General features: G+C 41.3%; 1 protein-coding gene across 6 annotated transcripts in view; it reads left to right on the top strand.

Moving 5' to 3' along the window:
• The first annotated feature begins 3906 nt into the window (after positions 1–3906).
• LOC123515182 (sialomucin core protein 24-like) overlaps positions 3907–13345 on the top strand; it is a 56201-nt gene continuing 46762 nt past the window's right edge. For 5 of the 6 annotated variants that reach the window (XM_045273691.1, XM_045273690.1, XM_045273693.1 and 2 more), the window contains exon 1: positions 3907–4099. In XM_045273691.1, the coding sequence (XP_045129626.1) occupies positions 4033–4099 (67 nt within the window). In that variant the 5' untranslated portion in view covers positions 3907–4032. The remainder of the gene's footprint in view (positions 4100–13345) is intronic. The other variant, XM_045273696.1, reaches the window with a different exon arrangement.

Raw genomic sequence — 13345 nt, 5'->3', positions numbered from 1 at the left:
CGAGGGTCCGTGGCTAGCAAGAGATGCGAGGCACACAACTCAGACAAGCAGGACTGGCAGGAAACGCGTAGTACAGCTTCTTACGTTTACTTAGAGAGGAAAACAATACAGCAGGAGCTCCAAGGAATTACACAGGGCGAATGCGGGTCACGAGAACGGAGAGCAGGGCGGGACAGTGGGCCAAGATATCTGCAACTAACTCCTTCTTCAAGCTGGCGGGCACAGGATCACCGGAGGACCAGACCGTCCTCACGCAGGTACAGGAGAACAGGAGAGCTGGGTAGACGCAGAGAGTGGGGACCGGCCAGCGGCAGGTAACAGGCCCAGAGGGGAAGAGCGGGTCGAGACTGCTCGCGGACGGGACTGACTTACTGGCCCCCTTCATTAGCTGGGGCCGCTTAAATACCCCCTTCCCCATTTTGCAACACTGTGATTGGCTCGTCTCTGGGCCAATCACTGCTATTTTATCCACCTGCCTGGCCATGACTTCCGGTCCCCCACTTCCTGTCTCTATGAAATACTCCCGCCCCCCTGCGCCGTCGCAACACTGCCCTCCCCCATGAAAAATAGTCGTCCCGACTATTCACTGTCACTTCTTACCACACACTCCACAACATAGTTTTCATACCGCCGTCACCCACCACACTATCGCTCCTCACCTCATTGTCCGGCGACGAGGGTGGTCTCTGCTGGCCCCACAAGCATCCTTTCTCCACAACGACAGACCACAGGTGGCCGATGTGGACGATGTGCCGCCGCTTGCTTGTGGCAACGTCAGCTTGTAGGTGACGGCTGCGAGTCGTTGGAGAGTGGAATACGGCCTTTCCACGTTCCCAGTAATTCTCCAGCCTCTTCAGGGTGGTGCCTCGTTTCCTACGAGGCTTGTACCGCCAGCCGTGGTCCCACACCGCGTACTGGGCGTCACCGGCGCGCAGCTGCAGCTGGTACGGGCGGGTCATGGTTTGCCCCGCGAGGCGGCGATAGACGGCTACTGTTCTTCTTCTAACCTATTAATAGTGGTGTTCCTCAGGGTTCTGTCTTGTCACCCACTCTCTATTATTCATGAATGACCTTCTTAACCAAACTTCTTGCCCTACCCACACCTACGCTGATGACACCACCCTACATCTTTCCGCTCCTTTTCAGAGACGACCAACCCTTCAGGAAGTCAACAGGTCATGCAGGGACGCCACAGAACGCCTGACTGATCTTTCTAAGATTTCCGATTGGGGCAGAGAAAATCTAGTAGTTTTCAATGCCTCAAAAACTCAATTTCTCCATTTATCAACTCGATCGACACAACCTTCCAGACAACTATCCCCTCCTCTTCAATGACACTCAATTGTTTCCCACTTCTACATTGAATATCCTCGGTCTGTCCTTTACTCATAATCTTAACTGGAAACTTCACATTTCATCTCTTGCTAAAACAGCTTCTATGAAGTTAGGCGTTCTGAGGCGTCTCCGCCAGTTTTTCTCGCGCCTGCAACTGCTAACTCTGTACAAGAGCCTTATCCGCCCCTGTATGGAATACTCTTCGCATGTTTAGGGGAGTTTCAGTCACACAGTTTTACAAGATAAGGTGGAATCAAAAGCTTTTCGTTTCATCAATTCCTCTCCTCTGACTGACTGTCTTCAGCCTCTTTCCCACCGCCGAAATGTGTCATCTCTTTCTATTTTCTATCGCTATTTTCATGCTAACTGTTCTACTAATTTTGCTAACTGCTAACTCCTGCGGCCTCGCTGCACAAGGCTGTCTTCTTCCTCTCATCCCTATTCTGTCTAACTCTCTAACGCATGAGTTAATCAGTACTCTCAATCATTCATAACTTTCACTGGTAAATTCTAGAACTCCCTTCCTGCTTTCTTATTTCCGGCTTCCTACGATTTGTCTTCTTTTAAGAGGGAGGTATCGAATCATTTGCTCCCTAATCTTGGCTGACACTTTTCATTCTTGTAGAGATACCAGCACTCAAGTGGGCCTTTTTTTTTTCATTTTTGCCCTTGGCTGGCCCTCTTTCCCACATAAAAAAAGAAAAACATAAGAAGACGATATCTCACACTATGGGAGGAGTAGAAATGCAGGAAACAAAAGAGGTGAAAGACCTGGGTATTACAATAAATGACATTTTATCAATGAAAAAAAAAAAAAAAACACGTCAACAACATAGTTGGGGAAACATATGAGTTACTAAGAAAACTTTAATGGGCATTTACAAATTGATGAATAGATTATGAAGAAATTAATATTGCTGCTCCTTCAGCCTCTTCTTCAGGGATGGGACGCCTCACAATCTTCTCGGGATTCGGGGCGTGTGTGTCGGGGAGAAGGACTTTACCTGGGTGGCGCGGCGCGGCTGGGGTGGAGCGGCGGGCAGAGCGTTCTCTTATACCTGGCTGTCTGCTGCTATAGCACCCACTCTCACTCAGCTCAGTCACACAGAGTGGGGAGAAGGAAACACTTCTTCCTTATTTCTCTATATTACAGCAACTGTACACGAGTCACCGGGAGCAGGTGGCGGCGGCACACAGGACGAGGCAGGGGGCGGCAACAAAGTACGGGTAACACTTTGTTAGTTCGTCAGGCACTTCACTGTCTCTGTCTCTCGTTCACTCTCTGACTGCTCCCCAGAGTATGACTTGTTCCTTCGAGGTCTCTTGCTACACTCCTCTCCTCTGTCCTCGTCGGTGCCACACAGTGCCCCACAAACCACGCCTCCTGTGCCGTCGCACCTGCCAGGCAATGTCCTTACGAGTCTATTTCAGCTTATTAGGTAACGCTATCTACCTTAACCGCTAATTACCAATATATCCCTGATAATGCTGGCTACAAGCAATTCACACATGCATGCATTTATTTACACGGTACCGTATGACAATTATCCCAGGGCTGGCCAGTGCCCTCACCCATACACACACACACACACACTCTTATCTCCCCGTGACCTCCGGGGTCACATCTCCTCCTTCATGGAGGCCTAGCTCAGCGTCCCTTCTATTAAGGTGTGACAGTTTCATAAACACGAGCAACCAACACCTCGCTCACCCTTTAGCTAAAGTCTGCACATATGTACTCATATGTACTACCCATATGTACTCTCTTATGACGCTGCTCCACACTCACACAGGCACACGTACATATCTGGCAGGCTGCTGCAATACACCTTCGCAACAATATAATACATGGTTCGATCTAAACTAGAATATGCTGCACTTACATGGTCACCACATAATAAGAAAGATATAAGGAAGACAGAGGATTCAAAGAGCTGTAGCCAAAATAGTTCCAAGTCAGAGAAACTTAATGTATGGCAGATTAAAAATATTAAAACTTCCAAAACTGTAAAAGACGAGAGAAAGAGGAGACCTAATTGCTATATACAAGGCATGGAAGAGGATGGACACAGTCGACAAAGAAGACCTATTAGTGTGGGACTCAAGAAATACTAGGAAACACGTCATGAAATTTAAAAAAGACTGCGTATATAATACATTAAGAAATATAGCTTTCAAAACAGAAACATAGAAATATGGAACAAGCTGGATGAAACAATGGTTCAAGCAAGAAATATTCATGACTTTAATTAAGGCTAAACTGGATGGCCATAGGTATGGAGACAGGACACCACGAGCATAGCTCTTTTCTTGTAAAACACTGCTAGGTAAACACACACACACACACACACACACACACACACACTATAGAGGAGACGAGGGGAAAACACTATGATTATTTTGGATGCTACGGCCTAAATGATGTTAACGGAAAGAGTAGTCAAAAAGATAATACAAAAGTATTTATTTAAGATACCCTTAAATAATTTTCTGCCAATTTTAAGTTGATACTAGATGGCAGCACCATGACTCTCCTCTGAGTTTTAGTCTAAGTAACGGTTCCTACGTGTTGTCCCCTGGTAGTGCAGAAGGTCGCTTGACGTGCAGCAGCAACAGCAGAACAGCTGTAAACAGGCAGTCCCAGGCAGACCACTGCATCGCCACACCACCCAGGTGGACCAAGATTTAGCCTTAAACATGAAGACTTTGATCATATTCCTTATGTTGGTTGGTGCAGGAGTGCCATCTCCTCTCAGTAATGCAGGTGAGGCATTGTAAACCTGAATTCAGTAAGAATAACATTGCGTAATGTTAATTTAGTTTTTTTTTCCGGGAATGGAATGCGAAGTTATATTTAGTATTGATCTAGGTCCCTCATGCATTTATAACCAATTAGAAAGCTACAGAATAGGAAAAGCGATCAGTAAAGTACAAGACATGTCCTAGACCGGTGCCTTGTTATCACGGCCGCGACCCCCCACCGTCCCCCACACACACACACACACACACACACACACACACACCATCGTCTTTTGGTGATGGTAAAAATTAGAAATGGTATGATTGAGACACAATAGGAAATCATCTTCCAGGCAGAGATTGGGTATTTCCCTAAACATGGAAAATATGGTGGTACAGTTGTATCTTAACTCGTTCACTTAGTTCAGTTATAACTATACTGTAGGAAACAAGATTGTTGACCGATTGGGTCAGTTTGGACTTTCACCCAATCAGCGAATCTCTGATGTGATTTATGTTATTCTGGTGAAAAATGTAGTGAATTCATTGATGGTATACATTTTTTCAAGTTATGACAACTTTTTCAACTCAGGCCTACCTCTCATTCCCAACGATTTTGGGAGACCTGTGGGAAATTGGGGTTTTTGGGTGAGGGAGCATTAAATCAAATAATGTATGTTGCAAAAGAGATCAGAAATCAACAAAATTGCATAAAAAATCTCTGAAAATATTTTGATGGTTTAGTAGCATTGCCAACTATTCGTTACATTTCTGGCTGTATCTACTACATTTAGTGAACCCCAAAGGCTAACTGACCAAACCTAACATTATAACTCAGCTGCGCCTCACCCTCCTGGACAGCCCCATATTGGCCTAAGTGTTACTGAATAAACTCTAACATTAAACCCTTCTAGGTGATGGGGAACAGCCCTCTGACCAAACACAACATTATAACCTCTTAGAAGACCTTGTAATGCTTTTTTAGGTAATGTTTAGTTTCACTCAACCAATGATTTTTTGACATGCATTAAATATTTGTTATAGGCAATGTTGCATTACCTTGGGGGGGGTCTTGTGGGTATAACCCCCCCAAGATCCCCCAGGTTATAATTTTGGGATTGGTTAGTGATGAGCATTAAATCAAGGTTGTAATGGGTTTGGTTAATAACTTGGGGAGGATCTGGATGTAATGTAGGGAGATAGCCTTTGCAATGGACCCAAATCCAGGGGTAGCGAATCGTTGGCAACGCTGCTCGGCAATAACAAGACAACACTTGCCATCATTGTTGCCATCAGCAAAGTATTTTCAGAGATCCTTGATGTAATTTTGTTGATTTCTGATCTCTTTTTGCAATGCACATTACTTGATTTAATGCTCCCCCAAAAAAAGCTCCTGATTTCTTACAGGTCCCCCAAAATCACGGGGGGATGAGAGGTAGGCATAAGTTTGAGTTGAGAAAGCAGTCTTAACTTGAAAAATATTCATTTGCAAAGGAAAAGACATATACCATCAATCAATTCACTACATTTCTCACCAGAAAAGCATGTCACATCAGAAATTCATTGCTTGGGCGAAAGTCCAAAGTGACCAAACAGGTTTTGTTTCTGTTTGAACCAATATATTTACATAAGTATATCCCTTTGCAGGGTCAAAATCACAGTGTTTGGAGTATTTTGAGCACTGTTTTTACCCTGTTGAAAATTAATGATGAGTGAGTTTACTGTATGGGGAATCCAAGGGGTAAATTTTCCCTGATTAGCGGGTTACAAAATGTTAGGATAGGATTAGAAACTGTGATTATTTGCAATACGTCTGTTCCTGCTTGTATGTGATGTGGCTGGATTAGAAATTTTTACCTTGCAAACCTCTACCAAACCCCTTTCTCTCGCTCCCTCCCAATGGTTGAGAGGTTACGTAGTGTTAAGGTCGGTTAGGATAGTTTATGTTATGGGGGTATTCAGTAATGTAACAGGGATCAAGGGAGGAGTATTGGTTGAAACTGCAAATTTAAGACAAGATATACACACTAAAGAAAGAAAATAGGAAAATGTTGTTCATTTGAATAATGCCTCATTGGTGTAGTTTTAAAATAGTACCCGTGGTCTTGATGAGGCTTTAGTGTGTGTATAGCAGTATTATCATTATCACGGTTAAAGTTCAAGGGGATCAGTTTTTTTTATTTTTTATTTTTTATTTTATTTTATTTATTTATTTATTTATTTTTTTTTACGTGACTACTAATTTCTCCACTGACTTTTGACTGATTTCTCTGTAACTGTCGCACATGAGTAAGTTACGTTTTTGTCATTTCATTAATCACATGCATTTTTTTTTTTTTTTTTTTTTTTTTTGAAGAAACATTTAAAAATTTGTAATGTTATTTTAACGCATGTGTGTGTGGTGTGTGTGTGTGTGTGTGTGTGTGTGTGTGTGTGTGTGTGTGTGTGTGTGTGTGTGTGTGTGTGTGTGTTTGTTTGTTTGTTTGTTTGTTTGTGTGTGTGTGTGTGTGTGTGTGTGTGTGTGTGTGTGTGTGTATATATATATATATATATATATATATATATATATATATATATATATATATATATATATATATATATATATATATATATATATATATATATATATATATATATACAGGCACCTCCCTTTTAACACGTGTTCTGTTACCCCGATTTCGATCTTAAATGACTTAAAATCTATTAATGTATACGGTAGTCTGTTAACACGAAATGTTCGATGTTACGCGAGTTTGATTTTCCCACCTACTCTGGTTGAATATCCCACCGCCAGAGTGTGGGAGAGGTGCTCTGACTGACCTCGCGCTCCCACTCTCTGCCTGTTGTCCTCAGTGGGAAGCTAGCCCTCACACCTAAACTCACAGACCATTTTTTTTGCAAAGTTTTGTTAAACTGGTGCACTATGCCACCCTTCAAATGTATTACTAGTGTGTTTGTTTAGGAATTTTAGTAAAAAAATTTGAAAATAGATGGACTTTGCCAAGGTCCAGGAACATAATCCCAACTGTTACCATTATTTCTTATGGAGAAATTATGTTCTGTTACCACGATTTCTGTTAACACGACGTCTCCAGGAACATAACCCTCGTGTTAACGGGAAGGTGACTGTACAGGTAACTCGATTTACATGATAGATGTGTTCCAAGAGGCATCGTGTATATCAAAATTCGCGTAAAACAAACATGTAATTCTCATAAGAAACAATAGATAATAGGGGGGATGCGGGATGTGGTCCCCAAAAATTTGTACAAAATACTCTATTTATTTGGCTTAATTAACATGTTTTTATTATTTACTATTCTAAATACTAGAAGTGTATTTAAAGTAAAGGGAAAAGCAAGAAATAATAAGAGAAAGCAAAAAATGATAAAAGAAAATAACGAAACAAAGAATACATAAACAAAACACTCACTGCGTCACTGCCTTCACCACTCACACCACAGTCAGTTACCAACTTCCTCTTAGCTTTACCACTTTATCAAAAATCCACTTATCAAAAATAACCCCACATGCAGAAGAAGATGAAGGACGTTTTGGGGCCATCTTGGTGAATTATAGGCAGATTGAAGAGATTCCGTCTGTGCTCAGTGCTAGCAGACTGCAAATGAGGCACGAGAAGAGTGGAGCTCCCACCTATCGGCCAGCTGCAGAACTCTCTGGCGTGCAGTTTGAAATTGTGTCTGGCGCTCAGTTTGAAAATGCGGTCGGGCCAAATTGCGTACAACCAAACCAATCGCACAAATTAAATTGGTTATAATATTTTTTCGGTCGCATTATAACATAACAAAAATGCGTAAATCGAACACGCATAAACCAAGAGTTACATATGTATATACAGGCAACCCCCTTTTAACGAAGGTTCACACAATGAAATTTCGCTACAACAAAGGTTTCATTTTACTACCATCTGCTCGTTTAACAAACACCAAACTCGCTTTAACGAAGTTTTATCCAGGTAATTTTTTTCCAAATTTGAAAGCCCCACCATATCACGCAAGCTGACAGGCTTTTGAATACACCAGGAGCTGCTGGTACTAAGGCCTGCCTCAGGTGGGACACTTAATAGAATAAAGATCAAGATCAAGATCAAGCCTCTCGTGGACAACACACGCAACACTCACTCTCCAGTCAAAACATAACAGCCTCAGCAGCAGCTTGTCTTCCCTAGCTCAACTTACCACCAAAATGCCCTGCAATTGGCCTAGTGTTTGTAAGGAGACCAGGAAGTCTCTTACTCTCCAAATGAAGCTAGATATTATTCACAGACACGAGAGAGGCCAGAAAACTATAGCAGTGCTGGCCATCATCTTGACTCCATATTATACTGTCTCTATTTTCAAGTCAGCAGACTCTATTAAGAAGGCTGGTGAGACCGTATCTTCCTTGCAAGCTAAAAGAACTACTTGAACTCGTGACTCTACAATGGATAAAATGGAAAGCCTTGTGGAAATGTGGTACATAAGTTTTGTATGCAGTACAATGATGCGCACTTTGTCTACATTCCACAGGTTGCCGGTTAGTGTCTTTCCCGTTTCACTCTTCCTCCCTTCATAAAGTTAAGATCATCAACATTATAAAGTTACATACATACATACATTAGTGTACATTATAATTACTTAAATTAAACTACCTAAATGTTTAACTTCATAATTTTTACTTTCATTAAACCTTTTACTGTACTATGATGCACTCTCGCTTTGCTTACTCTCAATGGAAGTTCAAATCAGGGGTTAAACTTGTTATAATCGGTTCGTTTAACGAAGTTTCGCTTAACGAAGTATTTTTTAGGAACGTAACCCCTTCGTTAAACGGGGGTTGCCTGTATATATATATATATATATATATATATATATATATATATATATATATATATATATATATACACACACACATAGTAAGATTGGTCATCTCGCGGTAAATTGGTACTGAACTATCGGCCGCGAGATGAGCGATATTGAAATACATGAAAATAGCATAATTGGTTCTTAGGTATGATACATGACCATCCTATAACTCCAAATAACGCTCCAAAACACAAAATATTTTGCTGAAAATTGTTCACATAAACGAGTTTATGCATAATCTGTATGTTAATAAACAATATTAAACACTTTTCAACATAATAATAAAGGTTAGAATATTTTTCTACTAACATTACGAGAGTCTGTGACTGGCTTGAGTGGCCTGGCGTGGTAGTGGTGGGGACTACTGGCTACTTGCTCCCTCCTCCACTGTTTGTGCATCACCCCCAGCACTGAGTGCAACCTCAGCTTCAAAGCCATCAAAATCCAGAGCGATGTCATCTTCACGTAAAAGGCCCAGCAGGTCGTCGACATCCTCTTCATCTTCACCTGGTTCTGCTGTTACGTTAGCCAGAGCATTGGCAGCCTGTGATTGACTGAAGTATCCTGTGATCAGTGACTGGTGGCGAGCATTAACACGAGACATGTAGAGGTCTTTATAAATGTTCGTCACTTGATCAAGAGATGGCTGTAATATGCTGCGTGGATATGGGCGCCTGTCATATTCCTCCAGTTGTTCAGTCAGCCGTGGGAAGGTGGTGAGAATCTCCGTCAGTTGCCGAGTTGTCGGTTCGCCTGGCTGAACATTTTGCTCCTGTTGTCCATCCTCTTCAGGATCATCTTGAGCTTCATCTTCCTCAAGCATCTCCTTCAATAGTAGCCTCCTCTTGATGGATACCAATAATTTTTTGCAAGTTACTGGCCTCCACAGCTGAAAAGCCACGTTTTTCACCGGAGTTTCCACCACGATTTCCGCCACTACTACTCACAGAACTCATATTCTTTGTTATTTCAAGTTATTGTACTTCCACTAGAACGTTTTCACTATAACAGTAAAAGTAAATATGCACCACAACACAACAAAATTGCAAAATTATTGTTGACCCAGCTTCTGCCCTGATGTGACCGACCCAAGCCAACCATTAAACTGGCACGCCAGCCTATGCGCATGCGCGAGATGCTAAATTCGCGAGACTATATTACGTGAGATGACCGCTCATACTGTATATATATATATATATATATATATATATATATATATATATATATATATATATATATATATATATACACAGTAAGCCCCCGCACTTGGCGAATCTCAGCTTGGCGAAATTCACTTTTGGCAGTTGGGTGGTCACAGATCACCGAGTGCACGTTTGGCAATTTGAATTCAAACTTGGTGGTCCCCTGGTGGCAGCACAGCAAACCATGCGGCTCCCTGGTGATGTCAGACCTCTCTCTAAACCTATCAGAATGCAGTGTGAGAATCCCCTTCAGCCATTTTGCTTGTGCTACCCTCTGTTCTGCTAGTGTGAGAACGAATACTGGTGATTTACCGCCAACATGGCGTCTACCAGCACAACAGGTAGTATCGGTGGATCTACCAGCACAACAGGTAGTATCGGTGGAGGTAAGGACAAGAGTGATGGCGGCAAGGACAAAGGTGGGCGAGGGAAACGGGTGGAAAAATAGGAGTTACAGTCTTTATATCATGTCTTATTATCTTTATTTATTGTTTATTGGTCTGTTTTGTACATGTGTTTTAATGTGAAGGCAAAAGATTTTATTTCAGTTCAAAAGATGGTATTTTAGGGGTCAAAAGAGGGACTTTGGCAATGACCAAAGACTGATTGAGGCATTTTTTAGGCAATTTATATGGTACAGTAAAAGTCCTGAAATCCGGAATTCATGGGGGTTCAGGCATTCCGGATTCTAGGATTTTCCAGATTGTAAGATAGTAAGGCTGAAAGTAAGATTAAAATCTTGAGGGTATTATGTAAACCCCACTAAACTAACCCCAACTTGCTATATCTCTTTGTAGTACTGTCATAACATCTTGCAGGGATTGCTACCACCACCAGTCCACTGTGTACTTCCTCACCACACCACACAAGATTTATGTAGGCTTTTTTTTTTTTTTTAAGATTTGCCAGACTATGGGGGGAGTGGCATGGGCCTTTCCAGCCATTATGGCGGCCCATATGTGATGATTGCTCTTTTCCTACTTGTCAACTTGTATTTGTGTAGGTGATTTCACTATTTTACATAGGCTATTCCACCATCCACATATGCTGAGAAGTTTGAGTGATTGTACTGTACTGTACCCCACATAATATGTATACAGTCCAAAATACTTATGTCACACTTTATGAAATAATTTTAAATATAATACAAAACACATTTCATAACAAAACATTTACTGATGTCTGATAAAGGGAAACAAAAAGAAAGGAAGGCCTCCAACATCATACGCCGCCAGCCAATCACGTCACCGGCGTCGAGCGTACACCAGCTGGACCACCCACGCACACAGATAACAGGACTCTGCAATACACACACGCACGCATGAACGCACATCACCTACAGAAACATAAAACACCACTTATAATACCTCCAAATATTATTCTCTTACGAGTTTGTGTTAAACTCAATGTCTGTGATGACATTATTATTATATGTTTATCACTATTTATTACTATTATTTCTTACTTTTTACATATTTAACTCAGCCTTTCAAATTTTCTGGATTATAAGGTTCCGGATTTAAGGACTTTTACTGTATAAAGAACTCGTGCTTGGCGAAATTCGCATTTGGCGGTAGTTTCGCCAGACTAATTAATTCGCCAAGTGCGGGGGCTTAATGTGCAGGGGATGCTTGCAATTCAACGGGGTTAGGATGGTTTTTCATCAGTCAAATCAGCGTTTATTCGAATCTTGAAGCAATTTTTTCCATAAGATACTTAAGAATTAGAGAGGATAGGGACCAACCTCCAGCCTAGACCCCCTCAAAACATCACTGTAACCCCTAAAAAAACACTAACTTAGACTAAACCAGTACTATTAAAGGCTTCATTTATATATTTTTTTTTTTTATTAAACACATTAGGGTGCTGTACAGTACATTTTTGGAAATAAAAACACTTGCAGTGGTCTCGCAGTACTTATCCCTGTTCTTCCAAATTGTTGATACTGTTGATCTAGGGACACCTATTTGTGCTGCAACAACACTGTGAGCTATACCTGCCTCACACTTTCTTATAAGCTGAAGCTTATCTTTGAAAGGCAGGAAATTGTGCTTCTTAGAGCTGCGGCTGGAGGTGGCTTTCCGTCATCTTGAGTCACACGAAACGCACCGTTTTCCTCTAACATCAATTTTTCATCAAATTAAGATCTATGGTTTCTAATTAACACTTTTATGATGAAATAAAATTTTCTTGTTAATTGGAATGATGCTATAATCCCAAATCAATAGAATCTTGATAAGTAGATGTAAATATATTTGTAGATTTATATTTTATGTCTTAGCCTAACCATGAAAAGTAGTTCAGTTTACATTTCTCTGGCACTGCGATGTTCCAAAGCAGAACTTCCAAGGAACAACTGGCAAAGATAAGCAGCTCTGTTGTTTATGAGTGGACAAAGCTGTCTGAAGAGTTTCTCATTAAAGGCCAAAAATAGCAATGAAAAAATAGCAACGGCTTGCAAGTGGTGAAGGGGCCGCCATGTTTGTCTACAGTTGACAAACGCGACAAAGGCGGAAGTGAGCTTGTGTGTGCCGACCAGCGTCAACAAAAGTTGCCAGTCTTCAGAAAGTTGACGGAAAAGTGGTAGTGTGACGCCGCCTTAACCCATTCAGTACCCTGACGTATTTTCATATTCTTTCTGCTTACTATTTGACGATTTTATACAGCTTCAGAAACTTATGTGGGGGATTAGAACAATGAAGACTGTGGCCATTAACCTTCTGACCTCCATAGACCCTTTCTAAAGTCAATAAAATTGTCTAATCATATCCAAAACTCATGGTAAAAATGCGTCCCGGTACTGAAGGGGTTAAGCGATGCACAGGGTAGCGTTGGTTTACACTTCTCCCTGGTGGGTTTGTGGCGAATTTGGGGTGGCGGCGGATTTGACTGGGTGGATGGCGCGAGATATGAATGTCAAATTGGCGAGTCAGTCCGTCAAACCTTGAGGATTGGGTATTACTTAACTGAGTTCGAATTGGCGATAATTTGAACTGCGAACAGTCGAATCACGAGGATCCCCTGTATATATATATATATATATATATATATATATATATATATATATATATATATATATATATATATATATATATACATACATACATACATACATACATACATACATACAGTAATACTCCGCTTAACGAACGTTCGTCTAACAAATTTCCAGTTTAACGTACCATATAAAGTTAGACCAAAAAG

The sequence above is a fragment of the Portunus trituberculatus genome, chromosome 38 (genome assembly GCF_017591435.1).
Source record: "Portunus trituberculatus isolate SZX2019 chromosome 38, ASM1759143v1, whole genome shotgun sequence".
Taxonomy (NCBI): Eukaryota; Metazoa; Arthropoda; class Malacostraca; order Decapoda; family Portunidae; genus Portunus; species Portunus trituberculatus.
The sequence above is the reverse complement of the archived record's forward strand: the minus strand, read 5'-3'. Positions and strand labels throughout refer to the sequence as shown.